The 22,318-nt window shown below is 52.1% G+C and overlaps 2 protein-coding genes across 2 annotated transcripts in view; both read right to left on the bottom strand.

Annotated features, from left to right (window-relative positions):
- LOC137432315 (serine/threonine-protein kinase 38) overlaps nt 1-22,318 on the bottom strand; it is a 444,663-nt gene that overhangs the window by 189,568 nt on the left and 232,777 nt on the right. The gene's annotated exons all lie outside the window — the stretch shown is intronic.
- The window catches only part of LOC137432322 (transcription factor ETV6), an 86,328-nt gene that overhangs the window by 23,173 nt on the left and 40,837 nt on the right, over nt 1-22,318 (bottom strand). The window contains exon 5 of the mRNA XM_068124153.2: nt 9,708-10,016. Within this exon, the coding sequence (XP_067980254.2) occupies nt 9,708-10,016 (309 nt within the window). The remainder of the gene's footprint in view (nt 1-9,707; nt 10,017-22,318) is intronic.

The raw sequence follows: 22,318 nt of genomic DNA, 5'->3' as shown, positions 1-22,318 counted from the left end.
CCTGAAGACCCAAAACACCTCAAAGACCAAAAATACCCTTAAAGGCCCAGAGGATCCAAAAGACCCTGAAGACCCAAATGGCCCTGAAGACCCAAAACACCATGAAGACCCAAAGGACACCGAAATGTTCAAAGATGCCTACCCCTCTGAAACGACGTGTGGTGAGGCGCGCGGAGCGCCCCAAGTCACGCTAGTATATTTAACTAAGGAAGCACACTAACCCTACGACATGACACTGACGTCATGTACATAAATTATACCAACACATCACCTCCACACTAGGAGGCATCCGTGTGGTACTCAAGTCTTTGCAGACTGAGCTTAAAGCTCTATGGTTACAAATAGACAAACCTGTGTATATTAACGGCTTAGATTGGTCACAAACAAACAATTTGCAGTATGTTGTCCTGATGAGCCCATAACAAGGGGCGAAATCGAGATCGACATCTCTGCCTTTGTCTATTTGTGACCATAGAGCTTTAATCTCAGTCTGCAAAGACTTGAGTACCACGCGGATGCCTCCTAGTTTGGAGGCGATGTGTTGGTATAATTTATGTGCATGACATCAATGTCATGTCATAGGGTCAGCGTGCTTCCTTATTTAAATTTAATATTCCTGACTGTAAACCTCCTAATTGTCGGGGAACGGGGCAGAGACAATGTGTCAGCGTGGCAGGCGACACTTGTTGCTAAGCAATTGCTGGGGTGAGACTCGATCTGTGCGCCTTGCTTCCTAGTCAAGTTAGGGGATTCAACCTGTGTATGTGTGTATAAATATATATATATATAGTAAAATATTGAGGCGGTTGGGATTATACATTTTTAAAGAAATAAGGGGATTCCAACCAGAAAGTAAAACTAGGTCTACTCTGCAAATTTTAGCAAACAAGCAAGAGCAGACCTGGTCTCAGGTGATGCTTCACCTGCTTCAGAGCAGGCTTCCTCAGGCCAATGGACCTATATTGGCCTCTGTTGGCCTGCGGAAGCCATCTGTAAAGAGGGTGAAACGTCACCCGAGACTGGGTCTGCTCTTGCTTATTTGCTCAAATTTGCAGAGTAGACCTAGTTTTACTTTCTGGTTGGAATCCCCTTATTTCTTTTTTTTTTAAATAATAATAATAATATATACTACTGTGTTCCAAAAGTATCCGACCTTTATTTTTCGTGCGTAAAAAAAAAAGAAGCTAGGGAGGCGTTGATTGGTGCACGTATATAGGCGATCCTAATGCGCACGCGTGAATTTTTTCCCACCTGCAGAAGCTGTCATTCGATGGCAGACCGCCGATGAGTGAGGACATGTAAGTGAGCGCCGTCGGATTTTCGTTTTTGACAAAATGACGGAAAAACTTGAACAACGCTACTGCATCAAATTTTGTGTAAAGCTTGGCGATTCCCAAGTGGAAACGATCCGCAAGATTCAACACCGTTCATTCCATTATGAAGGAGGATTTGGGCTTCAGGAGAATCTCAGCGAAGTTCGTACCAAAGCTGCTAACGATTGAGCAGAAGCAACTCCGTTTGGAGATCGCACAGGACATGCTGGAGACTGTGAACAGCGATCCCAGCTTCCTCAACACAGTGATCACTGGCGATGAGTCCTGGGTTTATGGGTACGACCCAGAAACCAAGTTGCAGTTTTGATGCAAGTTTGATGAAACACAAAATTTGATGCAGTAGCGTTGTTCAAGTTTTTCCGCCATTTTGTCAAAAACGAAAATCCGACGGCGCTCACTTACATGTCCTCACTCATCGGCGGTCTGCCGTCGAATGACAGCTTCTGCAGGTGGGAAAAAATTCACGCGTGCGCATTAGGATCGCCTACATACGTGCACCAATCAACGCCTCCCTAGCTTCTTTTTTTTACGCACGAAAAATAAAGGTCGGATACTTTTTGAACACACTACGTATATATAAATAATAAATACCAGCCGAAAGCACCCGGCGTTGCCCGGGTTCTTTTTGAATGAATTTACTACTATAATTCAGCTTTTACTCGCGGCCATACAAGATTGACTACTATAATTCAGCTCAGCGTTTAATTGCGAAATGGGCTCAGCCCAGCCGAGGCGGCCTCGACCGGCCTCACCACCTAGCCTATGACCTTCCCGGGGCCCGTCCTGGCATTTTTATTTCTTTTTGAATGAATTTACTACTATAATTCAGCTTTTACTTGCGGCCGTAGAAGATGCAGCCGTAGAAGAAAAACTTTCTTTTTGTATATATAGAAGATATATGTATGTATGTATGTATATATATATATATTGTTGCGAATATGGAATTTGACCTCCATATCCGCTTGTAAATATTCCCCTATCTTCTCCGATACTCCCCAACTCTCCCCTTACCCCATTCCCTAGTCCCATTGTCTGTAAACAACACCCATTAGAGCCGATCTTCCCCTTCATTCCCCCATTAAATGTCGTGCCCAGGTCCCCCGCACCACACGTAGACCATTATAGGACATCTTGCTAGTTATTCTTAATCTATGTCAGTTAAGGACTTGTTTCCATTAATTATGACTCTTCGTTGCACCAGAATGTGATGATATGGCACCAGTAGGAGTTTAGGACCTTCCCATACCTCCCCGCATCTCTTCCCATCATCTCAAGCTCCAACAACAACCACAACAACAGCGGCTTTGCGTCCTCACTCCGGCTCGGTTGGCCGCCATTGAACATGTGCTCGACGGGGTTACCCAGAAGGGGGCTCCCTGTCGGCCCCTCGTCAAGGGCGGAGCCGGTAACCCCCGCACCCAATGAGAAGCCATGGGCCGATGCCATATGGGGCGGAGCTAACGAGCGAGGGCGTGACTCCCCGCCGGATATACGCGGCCACGCGCCGGATGTGACGTCAGATGCGCCCCGAGCTTGGAAGGAAAAGACGCCACCCTCCCGAGCGCTGAGCGACCTCCCCGCATCTGCTGGACACCACCGTACGTGATTCTGTCCCTGAGCCAGGTGCACCTGAGCCATCGACTGCCGCTTTCCTTGCCATCAAATCCCGTGTGAGTCAGCGTTGTCCCGTTTATCTGTGGTCTGTCTAGGGTTAATATAAGTGTGTTTAAGTGCCCACCTTCCTATGTTTCCCTCTTGTCCCTGTAATCTAAACCTTCCGCAATTGTAATAACAACCTTTGAAAATCGAAACCCTGGTGTCGTATTGTGTCATTATAACCCAGCCGGGTGTCTTCTCTTTCCAATTGAGCCAGCATAGCGCGGCTTCGTCGACGTTCGAGTACAATCGGGTAACTTGTACGGATACGGCGGCCATCCCGCTCGGCCCACCATACCATCAAAGTCGTATCTGTAACAATTGGTGTCAGGAGTGGGATTCGAGGCCCGACCAAATTTTGAAGAAAAAAAAAAACGAATAGAGGAAAAAAAAAATTTGGTCAAAATTTGGAGCGGCCGAAATTTGTTTTGTTTTACGAAACTCGAATTTTGCAAGTCGCGCTATGGCGGATCAAGACGGCTGGGGTCCGGTAGGGGAGAGTGAGGTAGGGTCGATCCAGGACCAAAATGAGGGACAGGAGGAGAGCGAAGCAGTGAGGGCGGCAGGTTCGCAAAATAGCGCCGTCACGCACGAAGAAGCGGGCGCGCAAAATGGCGCCTCGCTGATCACCGCGCCAGCGACCGTGGCAGCGCCCCCGATGGATTGGGGCCTTTTTTTCATACAAATGAAGGCCCTTATGGCCCAGAATAGCGAGAAAATGAGGGAGGAAACGAGGGCTGATAATGAGCGGTTGGGAAACCGGATGGATGCTCAGGGTGAGCGATTGGAAAACCAAATGGGGGTAATGAGGGACGAAGCGAGGGGTACCAGTGAGAAGTTAGACAATAATTTTGAGGAGTTAGACAAGAAAATTGAGAAGTTAGACAATAATTTTGAGGAGTTAGACAACGGGATAAAAGAAGTAAAGAATGGGTTAACGGGGGTAGAAAACAGAATGGCCGCTCAAGAGAATCAAATGGAAGGGATGCAAAAAGGGTTAGAGGGGTTAGAAAACAGTATGGAAGGCAAATTGAGGGACATGAGGGACCAAGCGGAAAGGGAAGTTAAACAAATGGAGCAGCAGATAGAGGGGGTCAGAATGGGGGTAGAAACCAAACTGGATGCTCACAGGGAGGAAATGGAGCAGATGAGGGTGGCATCTGGGCAGGAGATGCAAGTGATGGGAGAGGAGATCAGAAGAGGAGTGAGTGAGGAGGTCGGAGGAGTGCGCGAGGAGGTGAGGCACTGTAAGGAGCGCATGGAGAAAGAGGTGAGAAAGGGGACTGTAAAATTGCAAGGTGGTATAGAGGAGTTGACGCTGGGAGTAGAACAACTGACAGTGGGACAAAAGGAGTTGGGGGACCAGGTAAAGAAGAACACAGCGGTAATAGAGGGTTTAAAATCGACACAGAAAGAACTCAAAGATGACTTGGTAGCGACGAAGAGGGAATGTCAGATGGTACGTGAGGGACTGACAACGAGGTTGGACGAGGTGATAGAGGTAATGGAGACGAAGGACCGGCAGGTGAGGACGCACCTGGAAACGGTCAAGGTAGCCTTGGAGGACGAGCTTGAGGAGACGTACCGGGGAATAAAAGAGGTGAAGCACAAATTAGAAGAAGTGGAAGAAGGGATGAGCGAAATTAAGAAGCGACGGAGAGGGGATAAGAAAGAAATAAAAGAGGAGATAAAAGAATTGGTCCAAAGTCTGTGTTCGGATCGTGATGATGTGCTCATTAACCGGATGAGGGATTCGCAGGTGATGGAGGAGAAGCGAAGAGGAAGAGGACCCGGTGTAAGTGGTGACCAATATGGTCGTGCGTATGATGCGCCAGGGGATTTAAGAAGCTTGGGGGTCGAGATGGACCCGGGTGTTCGTGAGAGGCCGTTGGTGAAGTGTGCGACAGGTCTGGTGTGCGAAAGAGGAGGTGTGCGAGAAAGTCCGACTCTGGGGTGTGTGAGGAAAAAGTGTGTACCAAGGAGTGAGTGTGCTGGCGAGAGTGAGTCGGTCGTAGCGTGTGTGCGAGGGAGCACATGGAAGCGCGGTGTGGTGAGTGTTACAGAGGGTGTAACGGGAGAGTGTGCGCGAGAAAGGTGTGTGACGGACAGGTGCATGGGGAAAGAGTGTGCTGTCAAGAGTAAGGGTGAGTGCGTTGTCACGAGTGGAGGTGAAAGTAGTGAGAGTGACATGGAGCGTGAGTTAGTTGTGACAGGTGAGCGAGGATGTACACCTGGGATGGAAGGATGCACACCTGGAATGGTAGAGCGTGAGTGGGAATGCACGCTGGAGTTGGTGGTGAGGCACGTGGTTGGGTGTGCGAATGAGGGCACACCTGTGATTGTCACAGAGGAGGTGACCGAGGAGGGGGCGCGAAGAGGTGTATTGGTGAGGTGTGCGAGCAACGAATGTGTGCCAAAGTGTTCGGTGGTCAGGTGTGTGACCAAGGCTGTGAGTGGAATGGGTGTACCTGGGTGTGTAAGGAAGGGTACGAGGAGCATGGGCACAGCTGGATGTGTGAGCAAGGAACGGGCTGCGGGGTGTAAGCGTCCAGGTGAAGCATCGACGTTACACGGGTTAGAGGTTAGAGCGACTTTTAGCCGAAGCGGGCCCTCGGTGCGTGCCGGGCCTCGCTTTGAACGGCCGCGTCCAGGCTCCACTAGGTGGAGCGGGCAGCTGGATAGGAAGGGTCGTCATGGCGACCACTTTTTGGTGAGACGTGCCGGCAGGTCTAGATCGGGGCATTGGATGGCTCCACGCCGAGGTGGTGTGTGGGATCTCGGCACGGGTAAGCCCCCGTCCCTGCACCGAGTGCCGGACGCATCCCGCCGCAGGCACAAAACAACCAGCATCCATTGCTTGGCTTTACGAAGCCGGGCTTTGGACAGGAATTGGCGCACCGAGAGGCAGTAGTGAGTAGACTGGGTGATGAGGTTAGTGTTTTGGACCCAAAATTAGAGAAAAACAAAATTTGATGATTGGCAAGGGATTGGCAGTAGTGATTGGCAGATGATGGGCAGTGATTGGCAAATTTTTGATTTGTTGAAATTTGATGTGCAAAATTGGTAGTGAGAGGCCCCCGATGTGGTGGGATGGCAAATCCACCATCCTTCCCATGTGGGGGGCAAAGGAGCACTAGATTATGGGGTGTATGGCAGTGAAAACTAGCCCGGGTGGGTTAGGATATGGTGTGTAGGGATCTAGCGAGGATTGACATTAGGTGACGATAAGGTTAGTTAGTGACTGATACCTGTAGTGGGGACGCAGGTAGATTAGAGTGGATGATAATGACGTGGGAGCGCAATAGTTTAAAGGGACGACTGGGAAGCGCAAGTTTCAGAAGGGAGTAGTTAGCTGAGATGATGCTGTGTGTGTGAGGATTGAACAGGTGTGATTGCACAGGTGTGCAACTGGACAGGTGTGTGGAGTAGTGTATGAGTAGTGAGTGTGTGGATCAGCGCGAATGCGCTTGGGGAGAGAAGGGTGCAGGTGGCACCAGGTGTGAGAGCACAGGTGTGCAGGTACAGGTGTGTGGAGAGAGTTGGAGTAAGTGGTACGGAGTGGTGTGCATGGTGCGAAGGTGTGGATGGGGGAAGAGTGGACCCCCTTTCACGAGCACCCGGGGCGGGTAGTGTAAGTGTTAGGTAGAGGGTGCAGGTAAATTGTGGTTGAATATTGGCATTTGTGGTGCGGTTGCAGAATGGTGTTGTGAATGGGTGCATTAGTGTTGTGGAAATGGCTGGGCGTGTAGCCTGTTAGTGTGTGTAGTTGGTTGGGCACTCCACCACTGTGAGGATGTCGGCCAGGTGAGGCCGCAGGTGGGCTCTGGGAGCCGGTAGAGTTGTGGATGGGGCCCGAGGATCCGGAGGATGGACCCGGGTAGCCCAGTGCCAGAGAGGGCACCGAGTGGGGAGAGTGCCAGAGGGCCTTCCCCAGGTAGTTAGGTTAGGGCAAGGAGCAGGTAAGCTCGGAGGCAACTGCAGTGGTGGAGGTGTGCAGGTGGGTAGACCCACTGGGAGAGGTACACGCCGCAGCCCAGAAATTGTGCGAGGGCACCGGGAGATGAATCGGGGGAGTGAGACCCCAAATTGAAGAGCACCACAGTTTGGCCAATGGGAATTGGTTTTTAGAACCCATAGTGTAAGAGGGCCAATGGTTTGGCCGGAGAAAGACCCCGGGTAGTGTAAAGTTGTTAAAGTCATTTAGGAAATAGTTAGGATTGATGAACCTGTCGCACCATACGCAGCCACTTACCTGTGGTGATGATGATGACTCCACACCTGTGTTTTCTTTGTTTGTTGCAGGAAATGAGATTGCTGTGTGGATTTGTGAGACGCATCACGACGTGGATGAGACATTGGGGTGATTCCATCTCTCCCTCCCTAGGAGGGACTGATGATGAATTGGTAATGGCAAATTTTGATGTTGAGTTGGAGATGGCAAATTTTGATGAGAGTTGAAAATGGCAAATTTGATTGGTTAGGAGGGAGAGAAGACGAATTTGGTTTATGGGAGGAACGGGGAAGACAGTAGGGATGTTTGTCGATTTGTAAAGTAGATGTTTATGAGTAGTGTTGTGTTGTGTGGATGCAGTAAGGGGTAAGGGAGGGGCCATGTAGGTTACCTGGTGGGGGGGGGGGCGTACGATAGGAACGTACCTGTCTCACCTGGTTCCCATGTGCCCCCAGTGTGCATTACCTTACATTGCGTGCACTTTTGCGCCCTTACCACCTTACTCACTTGTCTGCTTCTTTTGTCTCCCACCTCCGAGGATCTGGCTTTGGGGTAGAGAGAGAGGAGAGAGAGGTGCTGGCTGCGCAGTTGTGGGCCTGCACTTTCGCTGTTCGCTGCCTGGATCGGTACACCATATGGACCGCAATGTTTGTGGCCACCCACAATGGACCGCAGTTCGTTTGCGGCCAAGCACCACCCGGGGATGGACCTATGGGTCAACGTGGCACCTATGCCATACAGGTGAACCACTTTTAACACCACCAAGTGCACCACAAGAAGAGCAAGAGACACCTGCAGGGTTAGGGGTTGTTGAAGTTATTTTTATTCCAATGAACAATGGTGACTGCACCGATTGGTGGTGGGGTGGTGCTTTTGATGCGCGGGAAGGGTGCTCTGCACGTTATTAAAGGCCGTCGGCCACAGAGCACTCGTGGGTTGGTGTATCGATGTTGGCAAGCGCGCTCTCTCTATGCATAACATCTGCATGTGTTCCTCCAAAAACAGGTCCTGGATCGTAGTGTAAATAGCAGCGTAGTCTTGTAAATAATGCTCCCTACCGGCTGTATGTTTAGTTTGAGAATTCTTTCCGGATTCGGTTATCCTGTGGGTGTGTTTCTGTGAGGAGAAGGGTGCAACGTCGCAGGGGGACATATTTACTCATTTGTGAGTATCTGTAAAACTGTCGCACTCAGGGTAGAGTTAATAGTAGAGGGAACTACATTGCGTGCCACACTAAAGTAGGTAAAAATTTATCGGGTCGGGACGCCCCGAGGGTAGAGAAGGGTGCAATGTTGCGAATATGGAATTTGACCTCCATATCCGCTTGTAAATATTCCCCTATCTTCTCCGATACTCCCCAACTCTCCCCTTACCCCATTCCCTAGTCCCATTGTCTGTAAACAACACCCATTAGAGCCGATCTTCCCCTTCATTCCCCCATTAAATGTCGTGCCCAGGTCCCCCGCACCACACGTAGACCATTATAGGACATCTTGCTAGTTATTCTTAATCTATGTCAGTTAAGGACTTGTTTCCATTAATTATGACTCTTCGTTGCACCAGAATGTGATGATATGGCACCAGTAGGAGTTTAGGACCTTCCCATACCTCCCCGCATCTCTTCCCATCATCTCAAGCTCCAACAACAACCACAACAACAGCGGCTTTGCGTCCTCACTCCGGCTCGGTTGGCCGCCATTGAACATGTGCTCGACGGGGTTACCCAGAAGGGGGCTCCCTGTCGGCCCCTCGTCAAGGGCGGAGCCGGTAACCCCCGCACCCAATGAGAAGCCATGGGCCGATGCCATATGGGGCGGAGCTAACGAGCGAGGGCGTGACTCCCCGCCGGATATACGCGGCCACGCGCCGGATGTGACGTCAGATGCGCCCCGAGCTTGGAAGGAAAAGACGCCACCCTCCCGAGCGCTGAGCGACCTCCCCGCATCTGCTGGACACCACCGTACGTGATTCTGTCCCTGAGCCAGGTGCACCTGAGCCATCGACTGCCGCTTTCCTTGCCATCAAATCCCGTGTGAGTCAGCGTTGTCCCGTTTATCTGTGGTCTGTCTAGGGTTAATATAAGTGTGTTTAAGTGCCCACCTTCCTATGTTTCCCTCTTGTCCCTGTAATCTAAACCTTCCGCAATTGTAATAACAACCTTTGAAAATCGAAACCCTGGTGTCGTATTGTGTCATTATAACCCAGCCGGGTGTCTTCTCTTTCCAATTGAGCCAGCATAGCGCGGCTTCGTCGACGTTCGAGTACAATCGGGTAACTTGTACGGATACGGCGGCCATCCCGCTCGGCCCACCATACCATCAAAGTCGTATCTGTAACAATATATATATATATATATATATATATATATATATATATATATATGCATAAGGTATACAAACACATTCACATACACTTGATAACTGCTACAGAGAGTTGGATCCAAAGCAGATATACAAATCCGGAAATTTTCAATAGAGACAGCTTACCAGAGATTCGCCCATGCAGTTGGTCTGTAGTTGAAGCTGGCTCGCGTGCCTCAATCTCCCCAGTCCGGTGGGACAAGTTCAGTGGCTCGTCCTGCCGGAGCCCAGATTTGTTGAGCCTTGTGCTGGTGGTGGGATTGGTGGAGGATGGCAGGACAATCGAGTCCAATGAGGTGAGCTCCGCGTCGGTTCGATGCGGTGGAGATGATATGACTGAGGGAGCTGGGACAAGTAGCCGAACTGGAGTAGAGCTTCCAGTTGGGTCTGAAGTAGTGTGTTTTAATTGGGCTACAGGGTATGAGGAATCCATGGCTAGAGGGAACACAGATAACGATATGAATGACAAGAAGCACCACACTGTTCTCGAGAAGTGAATGGTTTGACATTCCTTCCTGAGCACATGTCGGTGCTGGGATCCCAATAGTCAGGTTCACGATGTTTTTTCGTTCAAAATCATGGTAGATTAGCAAACCTATACATTTTTGGAAACGTTATTACATGGAAAATCTGAAAATCAATGTTTACATTTGCCAATTCCGACCAATTCGATTCGACCAATTCGACCAATCGACCAATTCCATTCGACCAATTCGACCAATCGCTTCGATCGACCATTCGACCAATTCGATCGATTCGATTCGATTCATCGAATTCGATTCGATCGACCAATTCGATTTGCCAATCAATTTGACCGACCTTTGCTTGTGTGGAACGGACTGAAAACGATGCGGACTATATTGTCGGATACGACACACAGGACAGTGATGACGAACTCTAAATGGCATATTCTGTAATCGTGTATGTTTGATGCCATTGACTGCCTGTGTATATTTTGTCATTGACTGCCTGTGTAAATGTGAAGTTATACTGACTGCATGTGTATATATGATTTTGCTGACTGCCTGTGTATGTTTGGTGATATGAATTATTGTGACACATTTTGATGTTATTAACTGCCTGTACAAAATGATAACATGTATTTGATTATGCAACTTATCGCGAATATAAAGACAGTATTTTGCAATTCAAAACCTTTGATTCGTGTCTTACCATTCCCCATAGCACTAATTTGATACTTTCATTGGATTCCTTGTCCCTGAAAATATAGGTTTAGTATATTTTTAAAAGTTTTTAGGGTAATTAGAGGCAGAAATAGAACAAAATATGTATTTTACAGTGGCCATTTTGAAAATTCAAAATGGCCGCCATACAGGTATCTCTCCAAATGTAAACATTGATTTTTAGTTTCCTTATGCAATAACCTTTCCAAAAATGTATAGGTTTGCTAATCTACCATGATTTTGAACGAAATATAATTTATTGACATAGTGAACCTGACTACAAGATGAAATCCATTATTACAAGTCGACAATGTGTTCATTCATACATTGTCTACTCATGTCCGTGTTATTCATGGAATACATTGATGTCTGTGCTTTAGAGGATTAATATACATTTCTAAGACATTGGTTGTATATCATCATTTCGTATGCAGCACATCGTTGCGGATTTGAAACATGTATGAGCAGGAACATGTAATTTGTTCATAGTGCCGGCAAGTGAAACACAACGTGGAATCTTAATGTCCAGCACCTCGAGTGCCAGCAGACAGGACACTGCTTTAAGCAGTGAAGCCGCTTCAATATTTCGCTATGTTCTTCCTTCAATCTGTCCGTCAAAAATGAAGAAAAAGAACCTTTCAACCCACCATGTTTAAGTCTAAAGGGTAATTCCAAAGGGTTCTATAGGGTATTTCTGAAGGGGTCTAAAGTGCAATTCTAAAGGGTTTCATTCGTTTCTAGGCTTTTCTTATTTCATATTAAAAATGCCAAACTGAATCGCTTCCTTCAGACACGGGTGCCTGTCCGAAGGAAGCTAGCCTACTCGAGATCAGCTGAGAGTGACGCAATTGCAGTTCGCCGAGCATAGGGATGGGGTACTGTATGACACAATGTGGAATTATGTGCAAAAAGGAAGATCGTTTCCAGAGCATTTGACATGCCATTTGTCAAAATGGGAAACAGGATGGGGCACAAAACATTGCTTTGTGGAACTCTGACTTCTACTGGGAGAGCGGAAGAGGGGTCCATTGATGTCAACATCATGATTGTGTGAATGGTGGAAGTCAGAAAACCAGGAATGAAGCAGCCTTTTAGGCCACAGGCAGAGCGCTTAAAGGGGAAACCAAATGCAAATTAATTTTTCTGAAAATCATTAATCATGGTCAAATTTGAAGGGATAAAAATTTTTTTTTTTTTTTTGCCAATCCCGAAAGTGTCGAAAAAGCCCTAAACTCCGAAAGTGTCGATTTTAGCCAATGACGTCACACTGAGAACCCACCTTGATCCAAATGGCGACTTACATAGAGAAACGGTGTATTTTGAGCTTGGATTCTGATATCGATTCCACTGAAGGAGCTGGGCTCCAACGCGAGTTGAAAGAATTGACGCGACCAAAGATGGAAATTCGTCCGAGTAGGTTTAATAAATGTATCACACTCGGGTACTCTGAAAAGCCCGTTTATCGGGCAGCAATATATATACACATTTATGTCGGGAAGTTTGCCCGGCAAAAGCTATACCGGGCATGCCCCGGTATCAAGGGCGAGCCTTGGAAAGGCGAGTCTGGACCTGCCCGGGCGTGTTTGGCTGCGGCCTGGCAAGTCGAGGCTGGGCGTGCCCGGGCGCTCTGGACGAGCACTGGAAAGGCGATAGCGGGCATGCCCGGACGCTCTGGGCGAGCCCTGGAAAGGCGATAGCGGGCATGCCCAGACGCTCTGGGCGAGCCCTGGAAAGGCGATAGCGGGCATGCCCGGACGCTCTGGGCGAGCCCTGGAAAGGCGATAGCGGGCATGCCCGGACGCTCTGGGCGAGCCCTGGAAAGGCGAGAGCGGGCATGCCCGGGAAAGACGAGACCGGGCGTGCCCAGGAGGTTCGGGCGTGCCCGGGAACAGTGAGTCCGGGCATGCCCGGGAGAGGCGCGTCTGGCCGTGTTCTGGCCGGTGCAAGGCGATTGTGTGCATCCAGCGGTAACCGCTACACACGCCCCTCCAGAATCGACCTGCACCGGCAGGGTCAATTTAAGGGGGGTCCGGATGACCCGGCCGAAGCGACCCCTGGAGGGTCGTGGGGAGGGGTCCGACGTGGTGGTGGGTGGTCGAGCGGGGGGAACTGTGGACGGGGGGCGGCCTCGCCGCGGAGGAAGGGCCAACCGTGGTGGTCGGTCGACGTCCATGTGCGCCGGTTTGAGGCGGTCCACAGAAATCCGGTCCGGCCGGCCGCCGAAGTCGACGATGAAAGACTTGTCGCCCCGTCGCAGGACCCGGAAGGGCCCGTCGTACGGCGGCCGGAGTGGCCCCCGGTGCGCGTCATGACGCACAAAGACGTACTCCGCTGTGCGAAGCGCCGGGGGTACGTAGGACTGGGGGCCACCGTGGCGGGACGTCGGCACGGGGGCAAATCGTCGGGCGGCCTCCTGGAGGTCCGAGCGCTGGCGAGTGGCGGACCAGGGACTGGTAGCGTCGGGCACGAATTCGCCCGGGACGCGGAGCGGCTGGCCGTAGACGAGCTCGGCGGCGGACGCCTGGAGGTCTTCCTTGGGGGCCGTGCGAAGGCCCAAAAGGACCCACGGCAGCCGGTCGGCCCAAGCGTCGTCCTGAAGGCCGGCCATGAGTGCGGCCTTCATGGAGCGGTGAAACCGCTCGCACAACCCATTGGCTTGGGGGTGGTAGGCCGTGGTGCGGTGCAGCGTGACCCCCAACGAACGGGCGACCGCGCCCCAAAGCTCAGACGTGAACTGTGGGCCGCGGTCGGACGAGATGTCCGCTGCTGCGCCAAAGCGCGCGACCCAGGTGGCGATGAACGCCTGCGCCACGTCGGCGGTGGTGGTGGAGGTGAGGGGCACGGCCTCCGGCCACCTGGTGGTCCTGTCCACCATGGTGAGCAGGTGGGTGAACCCCCGCGAGGGGGGCAGGGGACCCACCAGGTCCACGTGGACGTGGTCGAAACGCCGTTCAGGCACGGTGAAAGGTGCCAGCGGGGCCTGGGTGTGGCGGTGGACCTTGGCTCACTGGCAGGCCGTGCAGGCGTTGGCCCAGTCGCGGATGTTTCGTCGAAGGCCGTGCCAGACGAAACGCGCCGACACCAGCTTCTGAGAAGCTTTCCGGCCCGGGTGAGAAAGGCCGTGGATGGAGGCGAAGATGCGGAGCTGCCAGGAAACGGGCACGATGGGGCGAAGCTGGCCCTGGGAGACGTCGCAGAGCAGGACGGTGCCCGCGAAGGGGATGTCGGCCAGGCGGAGGCCCGTGTCCGCCGCGCGGAGTGCCTGCACCGAGGCGTCGGTGGTCTGGTCGGCCGCCATGAGCGCGAAGTCCACGCCGAGGTGGACCGCGTTCGCGCTGGCCCGCGAAAGGCAGTCGGCCACGGCGTTGTCTTTGCCGGCGACGTGCTGGATGTCCGTGGTGAACTCCGACACAGCGGAGAGGTGGCGCTGCTGGCGGGCCGACCACGGCTCCGTGACCTTAGCCATTGCGTAGACCAACGGCTTGTGGTCGACGAAAGCCGTGAACGGGCGGCCCTCCAGGAGGTGTCGGAAATGGCGAACGGCCAGGAATAGCCCGAGCAGCTCGCGGTCGAACGTGCTGTAGTTTAACTCGTTCGGCCGGAGTTGCCGGCTGAAAAAAGCGAGTGGCTGCCAAACCCCGTCCACCCATTGCTCATGGACGGCGCCCACCGCATAGTTGGAGGCGTCCGTAGTGAGGGCGATGGGCGCGTTGAGCACCGGGTGAGCCAGCAGCGTTGCGTCGGCGAGGGCCCGTTTGGCGCTGGCGAAGGCCGCGTCCATGGCCGCGGACCAAACAATGTCATGCTTGGCCGGCTTGCCCCGGAGGGCCTCGTAAAGGGGCCGCATGAGCTGAGCAGCGCGGGGCACGAATCGGTGATAAAAATTCACCATGCCGAGGAACTCTTGGAGGGCCTTGATGGAACGGGGACGCGGGAACGTGGTGATGGCCTCGACCTTGGTCGGCAGCGGCACGGCCCCGGTCTTGGTGATGCGGTGGCCCAAAAAGTCAACGGTCGTCGCGCCGAAGTGGCATTTGACCGGGTTGACAATTAAGCCGTGCTCGCTGAGGCGACCGAACAGTGTTCGGAGGTGGAGGAGGTGCTCGGCGCGGGACGTGCTGGCGACGAGGATGTCATCCAGATAGACGAAAAGAAACGGCAGGTCGCGCAGCACGCCGTCCATCAAGCGCTGGAACGCCTGGGCCGCGTTCTTGAGGCCAAACGGCATCCGCAAAAATTCGAACAGGCCAAACGGCGTGATGACGGCCGTCTTCGGGACGTCGGCCGCCCGGACAGGTACCTGGTGGTAGCCCGGTATCAGGTCAATTTTCGAAAAGATGACCCGTCCCGCCAAACGGGCGGAAAAGTCCTGAATATGCGGGATCGGGTACCTGTCGGGGGTGGTAGCGTCATTGAGACGGCGGTAGTCGCCACACGGGCGCCATCCACCCCCCGGCTTTGGCACGATGTGCAGTGGCGAGGCCCACGCGCTATCGGAGCGCCGCACGATGCCGAGGTGCTCCAACGCGTCGAATTCGGCCTTCGCCACGGTGAGCTTGGCTGGGTCGAGGCGGCGGGCCCTGGCGTAGACCGGCGGGCCCGTAGTGGGTATGTGGTGCTCGATCCCGTGCCGCACCGCGACGGCCGAAAACGTCGGCCGCGTGAGGGCCGGGAATTCCACGAGCAGGCGAGCGAACTCGTTCGTTGCCGGGAGGGTGCACGCCAGTTCGGTCGGCGCGGAGCTGCTCATTGTGCACGCCAGGGAGCTGAAGGTCTCGGCGTGGACAAGGCGACGTCGTTTGACGTCGACCAGCAGCCCGTGCGCGCAGAGGAAGTCGGCGCCCAGCAAAGCCACGGGGACGCTGGCGGTAACAAAAGTCCATTGAAAGCGCTGGCTGCCGAAGCAGAGGGTGACGACGCGTGGGCCGAAAGTGCGTATGGCCGAGCCATTAGCAGCGACCAAAGAGGGGCCGCAAACTGCGTCTAGCCTGTCCTGCTCGGAGGCGGGTATGACGCTCAGTTGGGCGCCGGTGTCGCACAGGAAACGCCGCCCAGACGCTTTGTCCCGAATAAACAGCAAGTTGCCCGAGTGGCCGGCGCTCATGGCTGGGAATGAACGCCGGCCCGGCCGTTTCCCGACCTGCCGAAAGTGCACGGGGGCCGGCACGTCCGAGCCTTGTGTCCGAACCTGGCGTGGTAATAACACCACGCCCGGTCAGGTGGAGGCCCCGGCCGTCGTGTCGGAAGCGGGCGGTGCGGCGTGGCAGCCGCCAGTTGCACCGGCAGTTCAGCCTCTAACCGCGCAGGGCACTCGGGCGTCGTGGGCGTCGCCTCGGACGGCGGCGGGCTCCAGGTAACTGCGCCGATGTGCTGGCCCGCCGAGGAGATCTTATCGGCTTCCCTGGCGAGGGCGCGGGAATCCGTGATCAACGTGCCAGCCAGGGCGAGGCGTACCGCGCCGGGTGAGGCAGCTGGCGAAGGAGCAGCTCGCGGAACAGAAAATCCGGAGAGTGCTCACCGAGCAACGAGAGCATATAGTCCATGCGCTCGGACGGGCGCGTGTCGCCGAGCTCGGGCAGGTCAAGCAGGCGCCGTGCGCGTGCTGCCGGTGAGAGGGCGAAAGCGTCGAGGAGGAGTGTCTTCAGCGCGTCGTATTTGTCAGCAGCCGGCGGGTGCTGGAGAAGGCTCAAGGCGCGGGCCGCGGTGGCGGAACCGAGCGCCGCCACAACATGGTGGAAGCGGGTGTCGTCCGCGGTGATGCCTCGCAGGGCGAACTGAGAGTCCGCCTGAGCGAACCAAACAACCGCGTGAGCCTCCCAGAAGGTAGGCAGTTTAAGCGTCACTGCCGTATCCATGTCGGTAGGTCACCAATGAAGGAGCTGGGCTCCAACGCGAGTTGAAAGAATTGACGCGACCAAAGATGGAAATTCGTCCGAGTAGGTTTAATAAATGTATCACACTCGGGTACTCTGAAAAGCCCGTTTATCGGGCAGCAATATATATACACATTTATGTTGGGAAGTTTGCCTGGCAAAAGCTATACCGGGCATGCCTGGGTATCAAGGGCGAGCCTTGGAAAGGCGAGTCTGGACCTGCCCGGGCGTGTTTGGCTGCGGCCTGGCAAGTCGAGGCTGGGCGTGCCCGGGCGCTCTGGACGAGCACTGGAAAGGCGATAGCGGGCATGCCCGGACGCTCTGGGCGAGCCCTGGAAAGGCGATAGCGGGCATGCCCGGACGCTCTGGGCGAGCCCTGGAAAGGCGATAGCGGGCATGCCCGGACGCTCTGGGCGAGCCCTGGAAAGGCGAGAGCGGGCATGCCCGGGAAAGACGAGACCGGGCGTGCCCGGGAGGTTCGGGCGTGCCCGGGAACAGTGAGTCCGGGCATGTCCGGGAGAGGCGCGTCTGGCCGTGTTCTGGCCGGTGCAAGGCGATTGTGTGCATCCAGCGGTAACCGCTACACCACCGTCATTAGCAATTCTGAAGATTCGCAGTATGTGTAAACTGATCAGTGGGATTTTGAAGAAATTATTGGAGACAATTGGTGATGTATAATGCTTTCGGGGGAATTATGGAGCTGTATCGTTTTGAGCCTTATGTGAGCGATTCAGATGAACATGGTGACGACAATGGAGGTGTTAGTGAAGATGAAAACGCCGGTCGAATGTTCACGACAGATTGGTAGGTTTTGTTTTTCCTTTCAATTGTCAGTTTATAAGGGATTTTTCATTAATTAACAAATCAGTTATATTACTCCAAAATAAATATGATACGGCACAGACATGGCAAGACAGCACGGACAACACTCAGGGGCATTGGGACACCACCCAGGCACACTCGGACACCACCGACACAATGCGTGACGGATGCTTTGTCCCACAGTCGCAGGTTGACCCGCGTCCTGTATGTTACAGGACAGCCCCGTATCATACTTTCCCGTGACGCCATTTGTAGTTGTGGTCGTGTCCATGTCCTGCCCCAGTGGAGGGGGGAGTGGTGCTAGGAGGGAAGCTGGGGTGGGGGGTGGGATGGGCTGGGGAGGGGCAGGCCATCACAGGTGTTTCATTAACTGCTCAAATTGTACATGCACATGTGCTGGTAGCTGGGTAGAGATGGTCTTAAAGTTTCGAGTGATGGCTGTTTCTTTTGCTTAGTCATGTGGATGGCATCCTCTCTCAATCATGGCAGATAACCACGATATCTATAGCCATCTCTGTTGTTTCATATCAATGCTCTGTAAAATGTTCCAAGCGCAAAAATGAACATTTTGTAGGGCCGATCCACACTTGGGTATTTTGGACAAACGTCGTCCAATTTCTGGCAAAATTAGGGTCTTTCAGCCATTGGTGCAGCAGGAAACCATCTCGTTTTGTATTACTACAACCACCAAGGATGTATCAACCTGGCATATTTGTGTAAAATCGAAAATTATTCACCGTTTGAGTTAGATCATACTGCAATGCAACCCGTAGCCTGTACGGATATGGCGGTCGACTTCTGAGTCTGACATCACGGCCGTGAAGAAGACTATGATTTCGACTTTTCATCGCAAAATTACCTACTTTATAAATCAGAAAATGACACATCATGTCTATATAAATGAATGAATGATCGTTTTAAGGCCATTTTCCCCGCTAGAGTGGGGGTTAGCCTTGCGGGCCCCATGACAATCATGGTTCCCTGTTTTGAGGCAATGTTTTTATGGCCGGATGCCCTTCCTGACGCCAACCCTTGGTCGCCTTTTACGATGCGCAGGGATATGGTGTACCTATTCTAAACCGGGGTACACACCGGGATTAGTTGTCTATGTTGTTTATTAGTCTATGTTGTAGGATATCAAGGGATAGATTTGCATTGCGGTGGTCTGAGCATTTAAGTTCTCCTTTAACCCGAGAATGCATGGCTTGGGTCCAATGGACCCAACTGCCCAATATAATGCTTTTGAGCCATGTATCCTGAGGTTAACAAGCAAAGCAGGATGTCAGGCTGTCGAATGCCTGAGCAGCACACACATTGATGTCTCCCCCCATATGCGAAACCCCAGGGTGACAGTTTATAGCTTGGTCGACATTCAAACCCAGGCTAGACAGCTCAGTGGCCAATCCGCATATACCTTTAGGCTACCTTGTAAGCCCTGCACCAATAATGGTGTTTATCACACCATTATTTCATGAGATCAGGAGAAGTGGTGGAAGTATTGGTCAGAAGAAGAGTGGACATATGTTGTGTGCAAGAGATGAGATGGAAGGGAAGTGGTGTGAGAATGGTGAAGGGTAGGCAGGGACAGAAATACAAGTTTGTGTGGCAAGGGTGCCTGGAGGGTGTGAATGGTGTTGGTGTCCTGTTTTCTGAGGAGTTTGTAGACAGTGTGGTGAGTGTGACTAGAGTGAGTGATAGGTTGATGATGGTGAAAATGATGATTGGAAAGCTCTTGGTGAACGTCATCTCGGGATATGCTCCGCAGGTTGGTCGAAGCGATGAAGAGAAGGACAAGTTCTGGTGTGCGATAGAGAAGCTGATGGAAAACGTGAAAGATGAGGAAGTTGTTGTGGTAGGAGGAGACCTAAATGGACATGTGGGAAGGAGTATGGATGGTTTTGACGGAGTTCATGGGGGTTACGGATATGGTGTAAGAAATGGAGAAGGTGAAAGGATTTTGGAGTTTGCTGATGGAGCTGATTTGTTGATTTGTAATACTCAGTTCCAGAAAGAGGATAATAAGCTTGTTACATACACGTCAGGTGGGTCGACGACAACCGTTGACTACCTGATGGTGCGTAGGCGAGATAGGGGGCACCTCTGGGACACAAAGGTGATCCCGGGGGAGGAGGCTGTTTCACAGCACCACTTGGTTGTCTGCGACGTAAGGGTGAAAGGTGCGAGGAGAGCTCGGCGGGTCAAGTACCAACCGAGAATGAAGGTGTGGAGGTTGAAAGAGGTGACAGTAAGGGAGGCATTAAAAGAGAGGCTGAGTAGGGTCGAGGATGATGTGGTTGAGCTTGAAAGTGGTTGGATGTCAATGAAAGCTAGTCTGTTGGGAGCCGTTGGTGAGGTATGTGGATGGACAAAAGGACCACCGAGGCACTCGGAAACATGGTGGTGGGATGATGAAGTTGGAAAGAGGATTGACGAGAAGAGGAATAAGTTCAAGGAGTGGCAGAAGGCGAAGGGTACGGGAGCAGAAACAGCAGAGCATGAAAGTTATAAGGCAGCCAGGAAGGCTGCAAAGAAAGAGGTAGCAAAGGCACAGGAGGCATGTAGGAAAATGTTCGGAGAACGCTTGGATTCGGAAGAGGGTCAGAAAGCAGTATTCAGGATTGCAAAGCAGATAGCGAAAGTGAGGTGTGATGTGATGGGGGTGAGTTGCTTGAAGGATGAAGTGGGACAAATCGTTGTCGACCCAGATGGAATTAAAGGAAGATGGAAAAGATATATGGAAATGCTGTTGAATACAGAGAATGAATGGGATGGCAACATAGAGAGTAACCCAGTTTTAGGACCAGCAGAGAAGATAACTGAGAAGGAAGTTGAGGAAGCGATAAAAGCAATAAAAAAAAATTAAAAAAACACCTTTAGAGGCCATTTTTCCCCGCAATGCGGGGGTTGGCCTTTTTCGGGAACCGTGGTTGTTGTTGTTTTTCGGTCCCCTTTTTGAAGCAATGTTTTACGGCCGGATGCCCTTCCTGACGCCAACCCTTTTTGCCGCCTTTAACGACAAGCAGGGAATTACCAGTGAACTGGTACTCAATTTGCCGACCTCGGAAGGATGACAGGCTGAGTCAACCCCCCTGGTGTTAATTCAGCGATCGACCGGGATTCGAACCCAGGATCCTAGGATCCTAAGCCGGCACCCTAGCCGCTAGCCCAACACTAACACAAGCGATAAAAGCAATGAAGGGTAGAAAAGCGGGAGGGCCGACGGGAGTTGTGGGAGATATGTTGAAGGCAGCAGGAAGTTGGGGTGTGAAGAGAATGACAGAGATCTGTAATCTGGTGGTGAAAGAAGGCCGCATTCCAGTGGATTGGGAACTGAGTACCCTCGTCCCTCTATACAAGGGGAAAGGTGACCCTCTGGAGTGTGGCTCGTACCGAGCGATAAAGTTATTGGAGCATGGAATGAAGGTATTGGAAAGGGTGTTGGAGAGGAGGATAAGGAAGAAAGTGAAGATCGACGAAATGCAGTTTGGATTCATGCCAGGAAGAGGAACGACAGACGCGCTTTTCATTGTGAGGCAGTTGCAGGAGAAGTACATGGAGAAGAGGAAGAAGTTGTTTCTTGGGTTTGTTGATCTGGAGAAAGCATTCGATCGGGTTCCACGCAAAGTATTGACATGGGCATTGAGGAAGTTAGGAGTGGAGGAATGGTTGATCAGAGTAGTGATGGCAATGTACAAAAGAGCGCGCACAGCTGTAAGGACGAAGGACGGGAACAGTGGTGAGTTTGAGGTGAAGGTGGGAGTGCATCAGGGGTCGGTACTAAGTCCACTACTATTTGTAGCTGTGATGGAGGTGCTGGCTCAGAACGTAAAGGAGGGTTTACCGTGGGAGTTGTTGTATGCAGATGATCTGGTGTTGATTGTGGAAAGTATGGATGGACTGAAGGAAAAGATGAACACATGGAAGGAATGTATGGAGACAAAAGGTCTGAAGGTGAATATCGGAAAGATGAAGGTGATGGCAAGTGGTAAAGCATGTGGTGAGGTGGAAAGAACTGGGAAGTGGCCCTGTGCTGTGTGTAGGAAGGGTGTCGGAGTGAACTCCATTCAGTGTACAATGTGTGCTGAGTGGGTTCATCAAAAATGTAGTGGTCTGAGAGGGTCATTAACCAGTGTGGCAGCTACATTCAAATGTAAGGTGTGCACAGAGGGAGCTGCAGATGGAGGAAATGTTGAGTTGGATCTTGGAGACGGTGTGAAGCTGGAAGGTGTGAAAACATTTTGCTACCTCGGAGACATGCTGAATGGAGAAGGTGGATCAGACTCGGCAACGGTTGCTCGAGTGAGATGTGCATGGAAGAAGTTTCGGGAATTGAGTGGCGTGCTGATGATGAGGGGAGTGTCGTTGAAGCTGAAGGGAAAGGTGTATGCTGCATGTGTGAGAAGTGTTATGATTTATGGGAGCGAGACATGGGTAATGAACGTAGAGCAGCAACGAAGGTTGGAAAGGGTGGAAATGCGAATGGTTCGACGGATGTGCGGAGTATCGTTGAGAGAGAGGAAGACAAATGATGAATTGCGAAAGATGATGGGAATAGAGCCTGTGATTGATGCTGTGAAGAGGAACAGGTTGAGATGGTTTGGTCATGTGTTGAGGAAGGATGAAAGTGACTGGTTGAGAAGAGTGATGGAAATGAATGTAGAAGGAAGTAGAAGACGGGGAAGACCGAGAAAGACTTGGCTAAAGATGGTGGAAGAAGAAATGCGGGCAAGGGGGTTAACAAGGAGAGATGCAGAAAATAGGGCAAAATGGAGAAGATTGTCATGGGGACCGCAAGGCTAACCCCCGCTCTAGCAGGGAAAATGGCCTTTAAAATGCATGTTGTTGTTGTTGTATCACA

Source organism: Myxine glutinosa, chromosome 8 (assembly GCF_964187855.1).
Source record: "Myxine glutinosa chromosome 8, kmMyxGlut1.1, whole genome shotgun sequence".
Lineage (NCBI taxonomy): Eukaryota > Metazoa > Chordata > Myxini > Myxiniformes > Myxinidae > Myxine > Myxine glutinosa.
The sequence above is the reverse complement of the archived record's forward strand: the minus strand, read 5'-3'. Positions and strand labels throughout refer to the sequence as shown.